Source organism: Lutjanus erythropterus, chromosome 9, assembly GCF_056507025.1.
Source record: "Lutjanus erythropterus isolate fLutEry1 chromosome 9, fLutEry1.hap2, whole genome shotgun sequence".
In the NCBI taxonomy this organism is placed as follows: Eukaryota; Metazoa; Chordata; class Actinopteri; order Lutjaniformes; family Lutjanidae; genus Lutjanus; species Lutjanus erythropterus.
The window spans coordinates 36,004,430-36,022,233 of NC_139325.1; the positions used below are offsets into that span (position 1 = coordinate 36,004,430).

The 17,804-nt window shown below is 40.2% G+C and overlaps 1 protein-coding gene across 1 annotated transcript in view; it reads left to right on the plus strand.

The window, feature by feature from the left end:
* The window catches only part of LOC146322053 (atrial natriuretic peptide receptor 1-like), a 100,017-nt gene that overhangs the window by 49,609 nt on the left and 32,604 nt on the right, over positions 1-17,804 (plus strand). The window contains exon 5 of the mRNA XM_084727400.1: positions 777-912. Coding sequence (XP_084583526.1) covers positions 777-912 — 136 coding nt within the window. The remainder of the gene's footprint in view (positions 1-776; positions 913-17,804) is intronic.

Consider the following 17,804-nt stretch of genomic DNA (forward strand, 5'->3'; position numbering starts at 1 on the left):
GAACTGCATCGATTTGACTCGAGAGACTGTGGTCACACTTTGTGTTGAGTGGACTGGTTGTTGGTCTGTCAGGTGTAACGGAGTCACATCAGTACGAACTGTTAATGATTCCTGTTTCAAATACAAATACAATCAGTGTGTTTCAGAGTCTGTAGCAGAATTAAACCTGTTCAGCAGCTGTCAGCTCTCTGTGCTGTGCTTCAGTTCTGATCACCTGGTACTGACCGGCAAAGTGAACTGCACCAGACAGCGGTGATTTATGGGTAATCTTGCTCATCAACTTCCTGCAAAATGAAAATCTGTTGTTCAGTTCAGGTCACAGTTCCATTTCTGTCTGTGGTTTGCAGTCTAACAAGACGTGGAAAAAATACAGGTGACCAAACAGATTTGCAATAGATGATTTTAAAAAAGTTATCCACCAAAAGTTTACTTTCATCCATATGATGTCAACATGTCAACAACTCTGCAAGTCGTGCAACACACGATTTTTTTTTTCTGACACCACATGAATGGAATATCAGTGCAGAGCAGGAAACAGTTAAAATGATGTTCTCTATAAGTGACGGTTAAACAGTCTGATCTACTCTGATGTATAAAACATTTTAAAATTAATTTAAAAAATGACTGTTGACAGAGAAAGTTGAAGAAGACAGAAAGGTTTAATATAAAATAGGGAAGTGTGCTGAAGTGATTCACTCAGAGAGGTAGAGTGAAGGTAAAATCAAATAAAAGTGATGTTGTTCTGTTTTTTTTTTTGTTTTTTTTTTGTCTTCCAGATGAACATCATAGCCGGAGGTTTTTACGACGGTTTGATGCTCTACACTCACGCTCTGAATGAAACCATGTCCATGTCCGGCGGTCGTCCTCCAGGCAGAGTCGTCACCAACAGGATGTGGAATCGAACCTTCCACGGTCGGTGCACTTTCATCTCTTAGAGGGAGGCACTCATTCCTGTTCTGCTTCTTCTTCTTCTTCCTCCTCCTCCTCCTCCTCCTCCTCCTCGTCCTCCTCCTTCTTTCTTCTTCTTTTTCCTCTTCTTCTGTAGCGTTCATCAAAATTGCAGTTGAATTTCATGTTAAAATCTATTGCGTTTGCTTTAATTTTTATCGATCATTGATTGATTTTAACTTTTTTATGTGTATTGATTCAGAACAGTGAGAATGCTACATCAAATGTATGCACTTATCAGCGATGCACATCTTTTGGCTGCTGTCTTTGCTGTGCTTTAAGTGTTTATATGTCTGTGACAACAGTTCAGCCTCTGATGAAGGCTGATGAAGTGTTGATGAGTTGTGGACTTTGAGGTTTGTTAGTTCATATGAAACAGGACATTATGCTGCACATGGCTGTGAATGTTGCTGCTGTATTAAGGCTGCAAGTTTAATTGGAAAACAGCATTAGAACGAAGCGCTGCAGAGACGTCCTGGTCTGGAAATCTTGTTCTCCACATGTAAGAAAACATGTCTGTTTGGTACGAATCACAAAACATCAACGTTTTAAATTTTCAGTAGAAATGAAAATAATGATGCAAAAATGATCATTCCCACTAATCCTGAATTGCAATATCTGTCAAAATAATTGCTGTGTGTGTGTGTGTGTGTGTGTGTGTGTGTGTGTGTGTGTGTGTGTGTGTGCGTGTGTGTGTGTTTACCATATTGCCCATATTGCACAGCTGTATGCTGGGTTATTTTGTGTCAGTGTGTTAATGTGGTTTTGACTGAGCCCTCGGCTGGTTGATTCTAGTGAGTTTCAGGCTGCAGGTTTTAGTTCCATCGTGGCAAAAACAGAAAGTAAACATTTTTTATTTGTTGCCTGCTGTTGATTCAGATATCAGGCAGCAGCTCTGTGCTGTTGGAGGTTAAACATGTCTAAACGCTGTATATTCGTGATGTTACTGGTTTTGAAGCAGTGTGGATTTGAACAGCAGGAGTTTCAGACGCGTTCCCGACCCTCTCCACCCGCCCGCTCCTGACCTGACCTGACCACATGTATTAGTTATTGATTCAGTGAAAGACCTAATTTAGTTTCATTTACACTCAGAGGTAAAGTACTGGCGAAAGGTTAAAATGAATTCTGAAAATAACGTGAAGAAGCTTCTGTGAAGAGCTTTGCTCCACAATGAATCCTCGCCCTCTGAGACGGGTGACACCCACTCGAGAGAAATGGCGGCTGACACCGAGGTCAAACTCATTATGAAATGCTGTTCAGGTTGTTATATGTGAGGACTCGTGTTCCCGCTCAGCTCCTGTAGGACACATGACTTTTATAAGAGAGAAAAGTGTGTTTAGTATTTAGCTCCACTAAGCAGGTCATGTTTTTCTGTGTGTTTGTTTGTGAGCAGGATTAGAAAAAACTACAGAGCTGATTTTCATGAAACTTTTTTGGAGCGTGAAGCGCAGGCTGAGGAAGAACTTATTGAATTTCAGAGGGGATCAGAATCACAGGGCGAATACACAAATAATTTTTCACTCTTGTTAACATTGGCAGATTACAGGCGACTGCTCAGAGACAGAATCTCATCCAGCAAGTAGCACACACACACACACACACACACACACACACACACACACACACACACACACTGAGCCAAAGAACGAGTGAGAGACCAGCAAAAAAGCATGTAGAGCCAGAATATTTTCACATATAACTAATCAGAATTAAAGAAAAGATGCGAGCAGTTTGATTTTAAAAAGTGTTTCCAAGCCCATATTGTCATATCCTTTATATAATCTTGTCCAGACTGGTCCTTGGTTTTGCATCAAGGAATGACGGCAGCTTCTTGGTCTTGTCCTGCTCTTTCTTTAGCTTTTTATGTGTGTGATGTCTCTGTTTTTCTGTGACTTCATCTCTACAGCGTGTTTAGTGATTAGTATCAGGACATTGGTTGTGCGCTCCGGTCTCCCTCCTCTCTGTCGGCGCACACAGTAAACAAAATAAACTCCCAAAGTGTCAAGAAATTAAATATTCTTAAACCTATTTTCCATTTTAAACAAAAAATACCACTGTACATCTTCTGAATTTTAAGTTTATCTCTTTTTACTGTAATAAGACGAGCTTAATCGCTCATTAACTCGACAGAAAAACCGTCTTTCTTAGTCTGTCGACTCTTCCAACAATCACCAGCTCTGGTTTGGTGAAAATAAACCTTTAATCTTGTGTCCTGTGATGAGAGAGAGCGTTGTGGAGCAGCAGCTGTCAGTCTGCAGATCTTTACATTAGCAAAATAAAATGACAACGCCCAACGATCGTCTTTATTTAGTTGAATTAATCAGTGGAGATGTATGTAGTTTGTCTCCATTATTTTAAAGTGAAGAAAGCTTCTCTTAACAGTGAGATAGTGGTTTGGAAATGCTGTAATATCAATCAGAATTTTTATGATCATATTTTGTTATCAACAATCAGTTGGTGGTTGTTTATTAATTATTGGTTAATTTTAAACAGAATCTTCTGTTAGCAGAAGGCAGGTGGAGGGGGACGGCTGATGTAGGACGGTTGGAGCAGTGGGTTGTGCAATGCATTTATTTATTTATGGTTTATTTGATAAGCACAGCTACACAAACAAAGTGAAAACAGTTTTCTGATGCAAGTATCATCGTGTTGACAGTGGATGTTAGCGTCCAACACCCGACCCTGGGAGGGTTTATATGAAAATAAGAAGCTCAAACTGCAAATGTACAGCAAGATACAACAAAGCACTTACATTTAAAAGCTTTACATTTAAGTACAGGTTTGTTTCTTTCTCGGGCCGAGTTTATAACTTGTGATAAATCTGGACCTTGAACCTCAGGGCCGACTCTCTTCAGCTGTTTGCTTCTGTTGGTCTCATTGTGTTGTGTTTCCCTCTTTAGAGAGCTTATCTTAAAGCTCATATCTGCAGCGCTGCCAATTCCAGTTTTCTACGCAACCTTTTAAGAATGTACAGCATGTTCTGCTCTGATATCAGCTCGGCAGGAAATAAAAGCTCATTTATCTGCAGCTGGTAGAAACAGAGGAGGTCTAAGGGGTTTGTGACCCTGAATGATTCACAGCTGGACAACAGCAGCCCTGAACATTAACACTGATTTTAAAAGTAGGTGTGTGACGATCCGGTCAACTCAGGACTGTGCAGGGTGGAAGCGTCTGAGTTTATAAAAGAAGTCTGTTGTATTTCCAGTGTTGATCAGGAGTCGTTGATCCGTCCATCTGTCCGTTTTCTTCAGCTCAGTTGTCGGGTCATGGTGGAGCCGGCCTGTCGTTTTTTTTATCCGCGCTCATATTGTTGTTGTTTCTGTTCGTCTCTCGTGTAACTCCACGCTGTTTCTCACGTGTCAACGGGGAAAACAAAACACACACCGGTTAAATGACTGGCTGTTTGTGTGTCACTGACAGGCTGTCTGTTAGTCGTTTTGTGCTTTGGTGAAATGAAACTATCGAACATTGTAGAGAACTTTATTATTGCTATCGATGACGTGTCTATCACTGATAGCTTTATTGCTCAGGCCTACTATAATATGTAATATTTCTGCATTAAAATCTCTACAAACCACTAGACCTATGTCATATAGTTTGTTAGCAGTTAGCAAAGTTACTTTGACAACTAGTAAAGTTATCTTTCCCTCAGTGACCTTGCAGCTGTATTCCCAGTGTTGCAGGCTGTGTTCGTCCTGGTGACCAGTCGTGGTCACTGGCAGGCGGCAGGGCTCGGTTCTGTTACAGTCAATTAGCAGGAGGCGCAATATTTGTTATGTGAATGTCAATGAATGTGCAGAGACAGAGACGTCCTGTCCTGCACATCAGATTCCACAAACTTGAATGAATCATTTGGTTCAGATTCCTGCAAAAAAAATAAATCACACCATATTCATTTTAACATTTTTCAGTCAAATTAATCATAATTAGATAGCTTTTCAGAATCATCCAGTCCTGCTCTGCATTGATCTATAGATGAGTCTGACAGTATCTGTTCTGCTTTATATGTAAAGTTTCTCCATCAGTTCATTAAATCCCTGCAGCACCTGAAGGCATCAGAACACATCAGCTGATAATCTGCAGCCTCTGATTGGAGACATTACACACATCTGTCCACTGTGTTTACCTTCATTAAATCACATGTAAATGACACCAGGCTGCTGTAAAAAAAAAAAAAATCCATAACGATCCTCTAAACCGCTTCAGCAAACAGCATTTTAATTATTTGTCTCCGTCATCACTGTGATAATTAACTGTTAAAAAACCAACACCATCTGTGTTCACATGATGTCGCCCTGCATCATCCAGGCACCAACATGCTGTGATTGGCTCAGCTGTTTCAGAGCCATGAGATGAGTGATGTGACTGGATGAGACTGTATTTAATAATCACCAAACTCTCCTTACAGAGACAGTTCACCCCAAAATCAAAAATACACATTTTCTAGTAGAAAAGAAAGTAGTTCTGGTAGATTCTACCACAGAAAGAAAGTAGTTCCTACATGATACTGTTCACATTATGGTCTGTGGATTATTTTGAGTAACTAAGAAAAGAGATGCTGGTTTGTTTTGCTTTGAGCACCACAAGCTGAGTGACATTTAGTTCTATAATGTTGGAGAGAAGGCAGACACCTCTACAGCCAATATCTCCAAACTTTTTTTATATATATATTTGGGGGGTTTCATGCCTTTAATTCTATAGAGCAGCTGAAAATATGACAGGACAGAGTAGGGGATTGTCACGCAGCAAAGGGCCGTAGGTGGGAGTCGAACTCACGGCCGCTGCAGAGGACTCACTGCCTCGGTGCATGGGGCAAATGCTCTATGAAGTGAGCTACCAGGCTGCAAAATGTATGTATTTAGCGTTTCATTTCATTTTTTCATTTATACCTTGCAGAAACATTTGGTAGAAATGTCGTTTGCACACCGTCACACCACACACACTCAGTTCAGTTAGTGTGCACATGAACGTAGCTCCGAGATAAAGATCTACAGTGAAGATTTAGTGTGTTTTTATTCTGTTGTTTTTTAATGTTTGAAAACTGGTCACTATTCTCTTCCATTTTTTTCGATTCTGTTGGAAACACTGTTTTCCTGTGAGTTTTGTGGACTAAAAAAACTAAACCCTGAGTAGATAATGACTGAATTTTCATTTTTGGGTGAACTATCCCTTTATGTGAACACACCACTAGACGTTTAGTCTAATCTTAAAGTGCAAACTTATTAGGATTCACTTTTGCTAAAGCAAGAGATGGGCTTTATTTGTTGGCACAATCTCAACTTTTACTTTAAATGCTGATAGTTTATTTTTGCCAGAGACGACACTGAAAATCTGAGTGTTTACTGTTCTGAGATTCACTGAATCCTCAGAATAATTCAACATCTTTTACAGATTTTTTTGCAGCAGTGAGGTATTAAAAATCTTTCACCGTTGCTGAACCATTTGGCAGGTCTGCCGACCGGCCCTCGCTTCCCATGTGGAGGTCTGTGTCTCGTTACAGTAAAGAGTTCTGCAGAGATTCATGAATCATTTGTACCTCAGAAAGTATCAGTTTATCTTTACAGTTGTGCCCCCTGACCTCCACCAAAAGCCCTCTGCTGTCAGAGGAAATAGTGACGTGGTGGAGAAGAAAAGGGAGCTGGATTCAAGCGTCATCCATCACCGTTTGATTCATAAAACACAAACCAGATGATATCAGCAGTTTCACCCAAAAGAAAGTGAATCTGTCAGACTTTGAAAAGCTGCCATATTACATCACTGCTCCACTCTGATCTGCTTTGTATCGCTATTTAAAAATGATTTATGAAGATCTGTTTGACCTTTATTGCATCATTTAAGTCCTGTTTTGCTCTTTCACAATAAAAGTGATAAATAAGGTCAGAAAGGTGGAGGAGTGATATCAGCATCATGCAGCATGGTTTCTTCCATCTCTCCCTGGATCTTCTGACCTCCTCCTCCATCATCTCACAGCTTCATCCGTCTGCTGTCAGGCTGCTGTGACCTTTGACCTCCCCAGTACCAAATGTTTTACGTGAAACGTTCTTCTCTGTCGAGTTTCTCTGGAAGGTTTTCTCAACTGAATGATTAAAATGTAAAAATGTGAAACACAGACCAGACCCAGACTGAATCTGCTGCTTCTCTGCACAGCAGAGTCAGAGCGAGATGTTCCGATTCGCTGCAGAAATTAAAATATCTGTGTTTTATATGGAAGGAACGGACTCATCTGGCTTTCACCCTGCTTATATTTTAGATCGAAATGGTTCTTTGGACAGTTTTGTTGGAAACGAGTCGACCGAGGGAGTCTGAGTCTGTCTCAGTCCTTCTGTCCGTTCATCTGTCAGTAAAATATTCCTGCTCTCAGAGGTCAAATTGAGCTGAAACTTCAGGGAGTGATGCATCTCACTGCACCATCACAAAAAGTTTTATATAGCCTGTTACAGCACTTTCTTACATTTATCTGCCTTACAGATCTGATAAGATGGCAGATACTCACAAGAACAGATGAAATGCATATCATATCTGCAGTTTTATTATGTTTTATATGTTAAGTAAAGTGATTTATTGCTCTGTCATTCACTCCATGTATTCAGAATCAGCTTTGTTTATTTCTTGAACATCATGAACAGCATCTTGGATGTAGATGAAATACTTTTTCTGCTCTCTTTATCGTCCAGGTCCATTTGTTTTTCAGATCTCTGAGGCATGAAGTTCACATGATGGAAATAAAAGCCTTTAGCAGCCCTGAAATTCTACAGCAAATGTGTTTTAAAGGAAACCGACTCCGTACCAGATGACATTTTCTGTAAGCAGTGGTTTGGTTTGGTCAGCTGACTTAAACGTGTCACAGGTAGCAAAGACAGAAGGAAAGATTCTGTTCAGCTTGGTCTTGGAGAAGTGCAGCCGATGGATGACTTTAAACTGAATAAGTTGAAGTCCTACTTAACTCTTTCACCTGTACCTCGTCTGAAATCTCTACACCAATGAGAGAGAGGAGGTTGTCAAAAGAGAAACAAACAAATTGTGAAGTAAAATGTTTGGAGGTGGAGATTTTAGTCATAAGTTCATAAAAAAAGTGTTTTTATGGGATCATATCAAAGTGAGGGGAGAGGTTGCCGACAAAAACGTCTTATTTGCAGATACTGAAAGAAGTGACAAGGAGGGAGAGTAAATTTCACCTGAAGTTGTGGAAAAGATGACGCGACAGTTGTTCATATAGACTGAATCCGACCCGTGCAAAGAAACAACATCCATCAGACCTGGTTTAAAACAAGGCTCCTGACCATAAAGGGACATAAATGGACAAATCTGGGAGACTCAGCACAGTCTTGATTTGCTCGCACACGGCTGTTTAACATAAATGAAAGGTGTTTCGTGATTGTGGAGACGTGTGTGAGCACCTCAGCCAAACATGACACACACACACACACTCATGCTGTTAACTTCAATATTTACACTTGATTGCTGATAGAAAATGTATTCGAAGGACATTTGACTAATCCACATTCCTGTGTGGGAAAAGACTGAACATAAATGAAGATGTTTTGTGATTGTGAAGGTGTGTGTGTGTGTGTGTGTGTGTGTGTGTGTGTGTGTGTGTGTGTGTGTGTGTGTGTGTGTCTGTGCAGGAGGCTCTGAGGGGAGCTTTTTTCTTGTCTCTCAAAAACGTGAAGCACAAAAGCACACGTGGTGAATAAATTAAACTCTGTCTTCATCTGCTCTAACATAAGCTGCTAACATTAGCATGTCCGGCTAACTGACACTAGCTTACCAGCCGCAGTAACTTTACCTCCAGACAAACTTGTTAGATCCCACTGCATCTGCATTTGTTCTGTGGGTGTTTGAGGAGGAGGATGTGGGCTGATGAAGAATCAAAGAGATTCGACAACAACGCACTGTCACTGTCTCAGATCTAAGCCGGGTTATTTTAGCTCTAATCCTGACTCTCTTTGGTCCAGCTGGTCTGGCTGGGTGACCCGTCTCAAGATCCGCTGCACTAATCGAGTCCCTGCGCTTCCTTTTCCCACGTTAATGAGTGTATTTCTGTCATCTATCATGTAGATATACCTGCTGTATTTCACCATCTGACCAATGTTTGCTGAGATGTAAGCTAGCTTTAGCCTCAGTCTGTTAGCATTAATGTTACACAGCTGTTAGCTAACTTTACATAAACACTTTCACAGGGTTATGATTTCAAAATGTGTCACATGGAAACATCAGCTGGAGACTCTCAGCTGACTGAAGGAGTTAGCATTAGCATTAGCTCACATCAGCCAGCCACACTTATGAAATCTTGTTGTGAATCATTATTTTAGTGACAAAATCCACTGTCGTCAGCTTGAAAAGGGAAGCTGCTTTTGGTTACTGCTTTAAGAATCACAGACGTCGTGTTTCAACAATTACTCCAAACGTGGACGTTGAATCTGCCATCGTTCATCACCCTAAAAGCATGTATGCAGTGTGAGAATGGACAGTTTGACAGGTGTAACTAAGGAGTGCGACTCTTAGCGAAGGGTGAATTAATGGCTGAGTTGTGCTGCTCAAATGAGTGCAACAAAACTGTCACTGGCTTTATCTTCAAGCAGTATTTTCTTATTTTTTGGTGGAACAGATACAAAGATGACTCCAGGCAGAGCTGTAAAAAAAAAAGAAAGAAGAGTCATGATGTAAACCTGATTGTGGTTTTTGAATCGTGGTGGTAAAATCTTGTGCAGGCTGCTTCACATCACGGAGGCTGGAAAAGACACATCAGGTTATTTTCTCATGTGGGGGGAGGTGGGGGTGGAACAAGCCAATGTTTCCCCTCTGCTTCTCTTCAGGATCCTGGAGAGGAAGCAGAGAGGGAAGGAAAACGCTCGGGCCTCCTCGTCTCGATCCTGCTGGCAACAGAAAGCAGGGCTCAGCTCAGCTCTCTTGCCTCTGGCTCCCCTGGAAGCACATTTCCGTTTGCTGCAGGGGGAGATGTCACAGGAATTGTTTCCACTTCATCCTGATGCTGTGCTGCATTTGAGAGTCTATTAATAAGATGCAGGTGGGAGGCACGTGGCTCCGTGTGAGGACAGGAAACTCCTCCTTCAGCTGCTCACAGTGTGTTACGCAGTGTTTTATTTGGACTGTTAATTGTGTCGGAGGTGTTTGTTGTGGATTTTCTTTCGGTTGAATGCATCTCAGCCAATCACAACTGAGAATTTAAAGTACTGCAGTCATTTCAGATGTGTGACTCACTTAAACCTGATCTGCTCCTCCTAAAAATTATTGGTATTTTTAGTTAATTAGTAAAAATTGAGAGCCATGAGATAATGAAGTCATACATCAGTTTAAATACTGTATATATTAGGCTTGGGCTGGATCTATTTTTTCATACCTTCACTTTACCTCTCAGCTTTACTGAGAGAATCAGTTCCTTAAGTTCTTGATTTATTTTTTCTCAGCCCAGAAAATATACCAGCTGTGTCCGTAAGTAAGCATTAGATTGTGAGATTAGAACAGAAAAACACAAAACGCAAAAATTTAAATATCATCCGTTGAACTCTGAAGCCTTTTACTATCATAATAATTTAAAAGTTACTCCCACAATTACATTTTTTACTGGTGAAGAGTGACACCTTTACCAGACCTTAACTACGTTATGTATGACAGGACAGGTTTGGTTAATTTTAGGCACAAAAACATCTCGGTTAGATTTACAGAAGTGTTGAATTTCTCAGCACTGATGAGATAAAACCAATACACGCCTGTAAGATAATTATTTGTTTATAAAAGTCTACATGATATCTAATTAAAGTTACTACAAGGAACTTTCATATTGTGTTTCCTGTCTGATTTTAACTGGCTGACGTAGTTCTCACTGTAACTCCGCCTGTGAAAATGTAAACAACCCAGTGGCAGTCATTAAAGGGATAGTTCACCCAAAAATGAAAGTTTAGTCATTATCTACTCACCCTCATGCTGATTGAAGGTCGGGTTTAGATTTTTAGTCCACAGAACTCTTCTGGAGTTTCACAGGAAAAGCTTATGGTTTTGTTTTCTTATGTAGGTCATATAGAGGCATCAGTAATAAACTGAGACTGTTTCATAACCTCCTTTATTGTGTTGGAAAAACACACCAGTTCAGTAAACGGTGAGATGTTGTGTGTCAGTGACGTTGTTCTTGAGAAGTGCTGACATCAGTTGTTATTGTGGGTATGAAGGGAGGTTTCTGTGCGTCAGTCGTGAGTTCAGCCTGCACATCCAGTTGATGAATGACACGAAACTCCACCAACTTCCTCTGTTGTAACCTCTCCAAAACACACAAACCACACGGCTGACGGACGAGAGAAGCTCACACACACACACACACACACACACACACACACAGGAAAACACACACACACATTCCCACACACTCCCCATCCTCTCTCTCCTCAGTGGTCCTCTGTCAGGTCAGACCCGTTCACCTGCACACACCTACGACACACTCTTCAGCCAATGACGAGCTGTCTGTCGTCACCTGAGCCGTCCAACAAGAGCTTTGACTGGTCTGTCTGTCTGTTTGTCTCTGGATCTCTCTGCTCAGGCTCTGCTGCTGTTTGCTTGGCTGCAGAGTTGAGGTGGTGTTTTATTTTGAAGGGGCTCATGAGGTCAGAGGTCATCAGGGGTCATGAGTATGGAGGAGGACAGTGGTGACTGACAGTGAGAGAACTGACGGCATTAATTGTGAGCTAGACAACACTTCCAGGATGATCATTGATGGGTTTTTGGTATATATTTTTTTACACTTTTCATCAGTTATAAATCAGTTTTTGTCCTGGAGGATAAAATGGAGGAGATGGAGGAGATGGAGGAGATGGATGCAGTCTCACAGTTTGTTTTAAATTGAGTCACAGAAATAAAAATGATCAACACATTTCTTGGATTAATGTGAAATCTCAGGCTTCCGACTGGTTGAACCTCAGTGATCGTTCCTCTGCATTTTTAGATCCAGTACTTTAGTCTTATTTTGTGCACACGCCACATTTCCCCATGTTTTTGTGTTGATTTTGTTTGTGTGTCTGAGCGACTGATGGGAACAACAGTTCTTGAAAGTGGTCCAGTATGGAGACAGACCGCTGCAGCTGTGAAACGGGCTGCAGTGAATCTCTGCAGACAATTTGCTCCTGTCAGAGTCTGTCCACCAAAAGTGTTTGTTTTACCACTGACAGGCTCAGATTGTTCCTCTAAGTATCTGACACGTTGCAGAAAGGATCCGTCCACAGAGACACAGAGGCTCTTTGTTTAACCAGAAACAGACGATTTTATCACTGTGATCAAACACACCAGACTCCATTTACAGAAACAGTCGTTTTAACACGGATTCATTCATTCAAACTGGACAGAAACAAAATAAAACTCGCCACAACTGTCTGGGTTTCATCTTTCCGTTGTTTGAACGATCACCAACTCTGTGAATTTAGAGTCTATTTCAATCAAACCTGAGTTGTAGAGTGTTGGAACAGTGGAAAGACAAACCTTGTTGAGTTTTATTTTGTTTCAGAGACAGGTGGGTGACAGGAGATTTTATTTACCAAATAAATAAAAGACTATGATTCAGATTTATATCTGCAGTACACATTTTATACAGCATTTAAAATGTGTGTATTATTTTACTGATGAGAGGAAAAAACAGGAGAGCCTGTTAATTTTGCATAAATGTGTTTATTTTGCCTCATTTATGAAGCAGACTAAAAGTTAGGGCTGTAACTAACAATTATATTAATTGTCGATAAATGTTATTATTATTATTTTCTCTGTGATTCGAGGAGTTTTGTCTATAAAATGGTAAATTGTTGATCAGTGTTTCCCAGAGTCCAAGATGACGTCCTCAAATGTCTCATTATGTCCACAACCCAAAAATAGTAAAGAATCCAGAAAATATTCACATTAAAGCAGCTGGAATCAGAGAGGTTTTACTTTTTTTTCTTAAAAAAATCACTCAAACTGATGACCAAAATAGTTGCTGATTAATTTAATAATCGATTCATAATCATTAATTGTTGCAGCTCTACTAAAATGTCGTATTTTTTCCCTGATGAGAGAAAATAAAAATGAGACGGCCTGTTAACGCAGCCTGAATGCATTGATTTGTCATTTATAGTATTTATCTTGTGCATGTTTTCAATCAGACGAGTGAAGATAATATAAAGTGATTTTGAAACGGCAGTGAAAACGGTCAGGAACGTGCAGTTATGCACAAATGAACTCTTCCAAAGAATTATTGATTGGGCCTATAGTGAACTGGGTCGTGATGATTTGTCGTTTTTAAAAAGCAGGTCCCCAGAAAAGATGTTTTATGATGATGAAATTAAATTATTACATTGAATGATTGGGTCTGAAACCAGTTCAGTGTTGTGTGGAAAATCTTTGTCATGACGAAGCACGTAGACAATTACTGTCACAATGAGGTCAGTGGGTCTGTGCACACAGAGTAAATGGAGGAATGAAATTAAATCAAAACATCTAAATGTAAGACTGTCTGAAAAAGTATTTAATCAGAGTATTTTTGCATCATGTCTCCTCACCGTCTGCAGCTTTAGTCCTCATGAAAACACTGGAGGTGACTGCAGGGTCAGATGTGTGTGCAAAGCTTATTTGTCCTGCTCTTCATTTCTTTCTGTCCCTCTTCAGTCCTTCCTCTCCACCTCTTTGTTTTTCCATCTATCCGTCCTCCATTAGTGGCTCTGCTGTCGTCGCTCAGTTTGACCTCAGGTTAAAGAAACCACCGTCACCACAAACTCTGCAGAGGTGGAGGCCGGGAAACACTTCAGTTTGTTTAATAAGTCGCTTTGTGTGGCGTTAATAAACCAGTTTGTCACATTCAAATTTCATCCCAGAGGAGAAAGACTAGGTATCTTCAAATTTAATCGACTGAATGGTGAAATGTTATTTTTTAATTTCCAAGAAGTTTCCTGAAGAAAACAAACTTGCACAGTCAACTGGTAAACATTTTTGGGTTGGTGCACAGCAGGTCTCTGCAGGTTGAACATGCAAAAATTTACAAGTAAACATATGAAGAATTTTCAATAATAGATGGCAATGAATTATTATTTATTTTGCTTCAAATTGAGCTTTTCTTTCTAGCAAGTTATTTTTCTGCATATAAATAACATTAAAGTTTTTCCATCTTTAGTATTGAATGGGTTTCCATTTTGTTCGCCTCGTTTGTTGTCACACTGTTCCACTGACCACCAGGTGGCGATGATGCACCAACATGTGCAGCAACCACAGACTACATATATATTAAACAGTGGACTGAGCTTCCAGGTCTGAGAGGTGGAGCCAGTGCAGAGGTGCCTTAAACCTGCAGGGGGCGTCTCCATTGGCTGCAAAATGAAATCCGTTTGTATGTGAACGTATGAGAAAACGAGGCTACTTCTCACTTGATTTATGAGCTCAGTAAACAGTTTCCTAATGATTTTATGGACTCAGTCTCTAGTTTCAAGTTTTCTTCAACACATCATGATGTTCATTTTCTAGATTATGGTCCCATTTAGAGTAAAATAGAACATAAAGCAGCGTGTGTTTTAGGGCGGGGCTACCATCTGATTGACAGATCCAGGTCCAAGACATTACACCCTCATCAGTGCTGCTCATGCTCTGGTTGCAAAAAACTAAGATGGCGACCCCTAAAAACGCCAAACTTTGAAACGGTCGTCCAGTAATGGGTGACATCACGGCTGGTTGGACTAACAGGCAGTGAAGAAGACGACTGTCAGCAAGAAGAAAGATGTTTTTGAGACGAATACTTTGTACTCTTACTGAAGTATTTTTGCAACATTATTACTTTAACTTGTAAGTGAGTAATATTTCAGCTGTGTAGCAGTACTTGTGCTTGAGTACAGATTTTCACTGCTCTTTCCACCACTGTGTTGTAATGAAATTTTCTAATCACAGTCGAGCTCCGGAGAGGACGAACCCTGTGATTTTAATGACATCAACCTAAAATTGTAGCATCTGAAGATAAAGTCTGAATCTTATCTGAGAGCAGATCAACTCTGCCAGCATTTCAGTTGCCGTCCTTCATTTTCCGGCTCCTCTGTCGTTTCTCATTATGTCTTTTTTCCCTCATCTCTTCTCTCTCTGTCTTATTTCTGTCACTCAGTCACGCTGACGCTCTCATCCCCTCCTCGTTGTTTTATATCGTCTCCTCTCATCCATCTCCCCTTGTTATTGAAAGAGACCCGATCTCTCGTCTCTCCTCGTCTCATTGTCAGAAGCCTGTGTGAGACGGAGGGGAGGAGAGGAGACCCCCCAAAAATAGCCTGGAAATCTAATCGTGTGAAACCAGAGCCTCCTGTCTCCTCCTGCCTTTCAGCTGGATCTCTTGTCCTTGTTTCTCCTCCACCCCGCGGTCCTCTGCTCCCCTGCCTGTCTCCTATCTCTGCCCGTCTCTGCTGTGGACATCCATCACTGCGTGGTCTTTACACGGTGTCTGTCTTTTCCATGTCTCTGAAGCAGCTGCGTAATAAGGCCTCTGATAAGCTTTCCTCATCACAAGTGATCAAATTCATCATTTACAGTTGTGGTTTACAGTAAGTTTCCACCTGGAACTCTCAGATTCTCCAAATATAGTTTTGATACTTAAATACAAATATTTGTGAATTTCTATTACTTTTATCTAAAATAATAAATACTTGTGTGCATCAGAAATACATTTGTCAATCTTATTTTTTTAGATGAGGATTTGTTTCAGATTTCTATACAACAATAATCATTTTATGGACACTGAAAAATCATTTCTATATAAATAATATTTATATATTACATTTGTGAATCCTCCTGTGTGCATTCAGTAATACTGAAACTGATCTGATGCATCTGCCAAATGTGTTTCTGGATCTGATACACACACACACACACACACACACACACACACACACACACACACACACACACACACACACACACAAACACACACGTACACAGAGAGAGAGAGGTTTTTTTTATTTATTATTCTGTCTCTGTGCCAATTTAAACCTCAATATCACAGTTTCTCTTCACATTAGTTGTTTTTCTGCCTCGACAGCAGCTGTTCTCTGTTATAACACGACATGTTGAGGTTTCGTCTGCAGAAAGCAGCTGGTCTTACAGTTACATCTTTATTCGTTTGCAGAGGTGAAGTACAAATACTTCATTACTGTCCTTAGGTAGAGATTTCAGTATCTGTATGTTACTTGAGTATTTATTTTTCTGACAACTTTTTACTTTGACTCCCTACATTAGAACAGAAATATCTGAACTTTCTACTCCGTACATTAATGATACAGACTTAGGTTTTAATGCTTTTTAGGGAATTATTGATTATTTTTTATTTTTCATCATTGTCTGCCGCCTTCCAAACACCAACAAGTAAAAGACATAACAGTACCAAAAATTATGTTGCAAGATGAAAAACTATGTAAAAGACAAAAATGATGTAAGACAAAAAAGATGCGACAAGACGAAAAATGACATAATAAGACAAAAAAACTGTATAAAAGATATATCAAGACAAAAAAAGAGATCACAAGACAAAAAAGACACGAAAAGATGTATCAAGATGAAAAAGATGTAACAAGACAAAACAAATATGTAACAAAACAAAAAAACTGTGTGACATAGCAACACAACAAAAAACAAAGTAACATGAGAAATGCCGTAAAAAGTCAAAAACAAAAGTAAGAAGATGAAAAAGACTCGCCTGTGAAGAAAAACTGAGGTTCAGTTCGGTTTGTTACAGTCAGAAATGTCCTTCAGAGGACGATTTTTTACTTTTATACTTTGAGAACATATAAGAGCCTGAACTTTTTCACTTTTAAACAAGTTGAATCAGTATTTCTACTTTTTTACACAACTATCTATATGTCTTCTGCACTAAAGAATGTGTGGACTTGTTGTCAGGCTCATTTGATCATGTTGGAGCCTTTCAGAATTGAAACAGAAGGTTTATTCAGTGACCTCGTCGTTGTTTTCTCTGCTGTGATGCAGGCAGGTGGACATTAAAGAATACCGGTGCTTTTAGTCTGATGTGATTGAGATGTTGTGAAGCAGGAGTTGCTCAGTTCAGCAGTGCTGGATAATAAGACATAAATGTGAAAATATATGAAGGAATGTGAGGCAGGAGTACAAAAATGTGGCCTGTCCTGTTTCCAGGTCTCTGCGGTCCAGAGCTGCCCAACATCTGTTCATTAATGCAGATTCTCCACTCGCTCTCGTACATTTTCACACTCTGCCTTCAGCTCTTCACTTCAGTACACATTGATGAGTCTCAGCTCCAGTTCTTCTGTGCAGTAAGTCGCTGGTTGAGTCTCTTTATTTGAATTTTCAGCCACGCCAGCAGAAGAGCTGAAGGAAGTGTTTCTCTCTCACCACTTTAGACTGAAATATCTCAACAACTGTTCAATGGACTGTGGTGAACTTTGGTTCAGACATTTGTGTTCCCCTCAAGATAAATTCTAATCATCAGGCTTTTCTTGGCGCTATCATCAGGTTAACATCTTACTTAAGACAGAACTAATGACATGTGCTGACTACTAGTCTGATGACAGTTTAGTCAAGTGTGTCTGGGAACTGCCTCAACCTTCAGGGATTTGATTGTGTTCCTGATGGACAAAGGTTTGCAGTTAACTACTTTAGCTGCTATCTGTTAGTTAGCTCTGTGCAGCTGAGTCTGCCGGGGCTGGGAGCTCAAACACCGGGACTAACTAGCAACAAGTAAAGACACCTGTCCATCAGAAACTCTGTAAATCACAGAGAGCTGAGCAGCTTCAGGACATCAGCGAGAAAAACTCTTCAGGAGGACTTTGTGGATTACGGCAGACGAGCAGCATGGAGGCATTTTGTGTTTTTATTCTGTTGGATTTTTC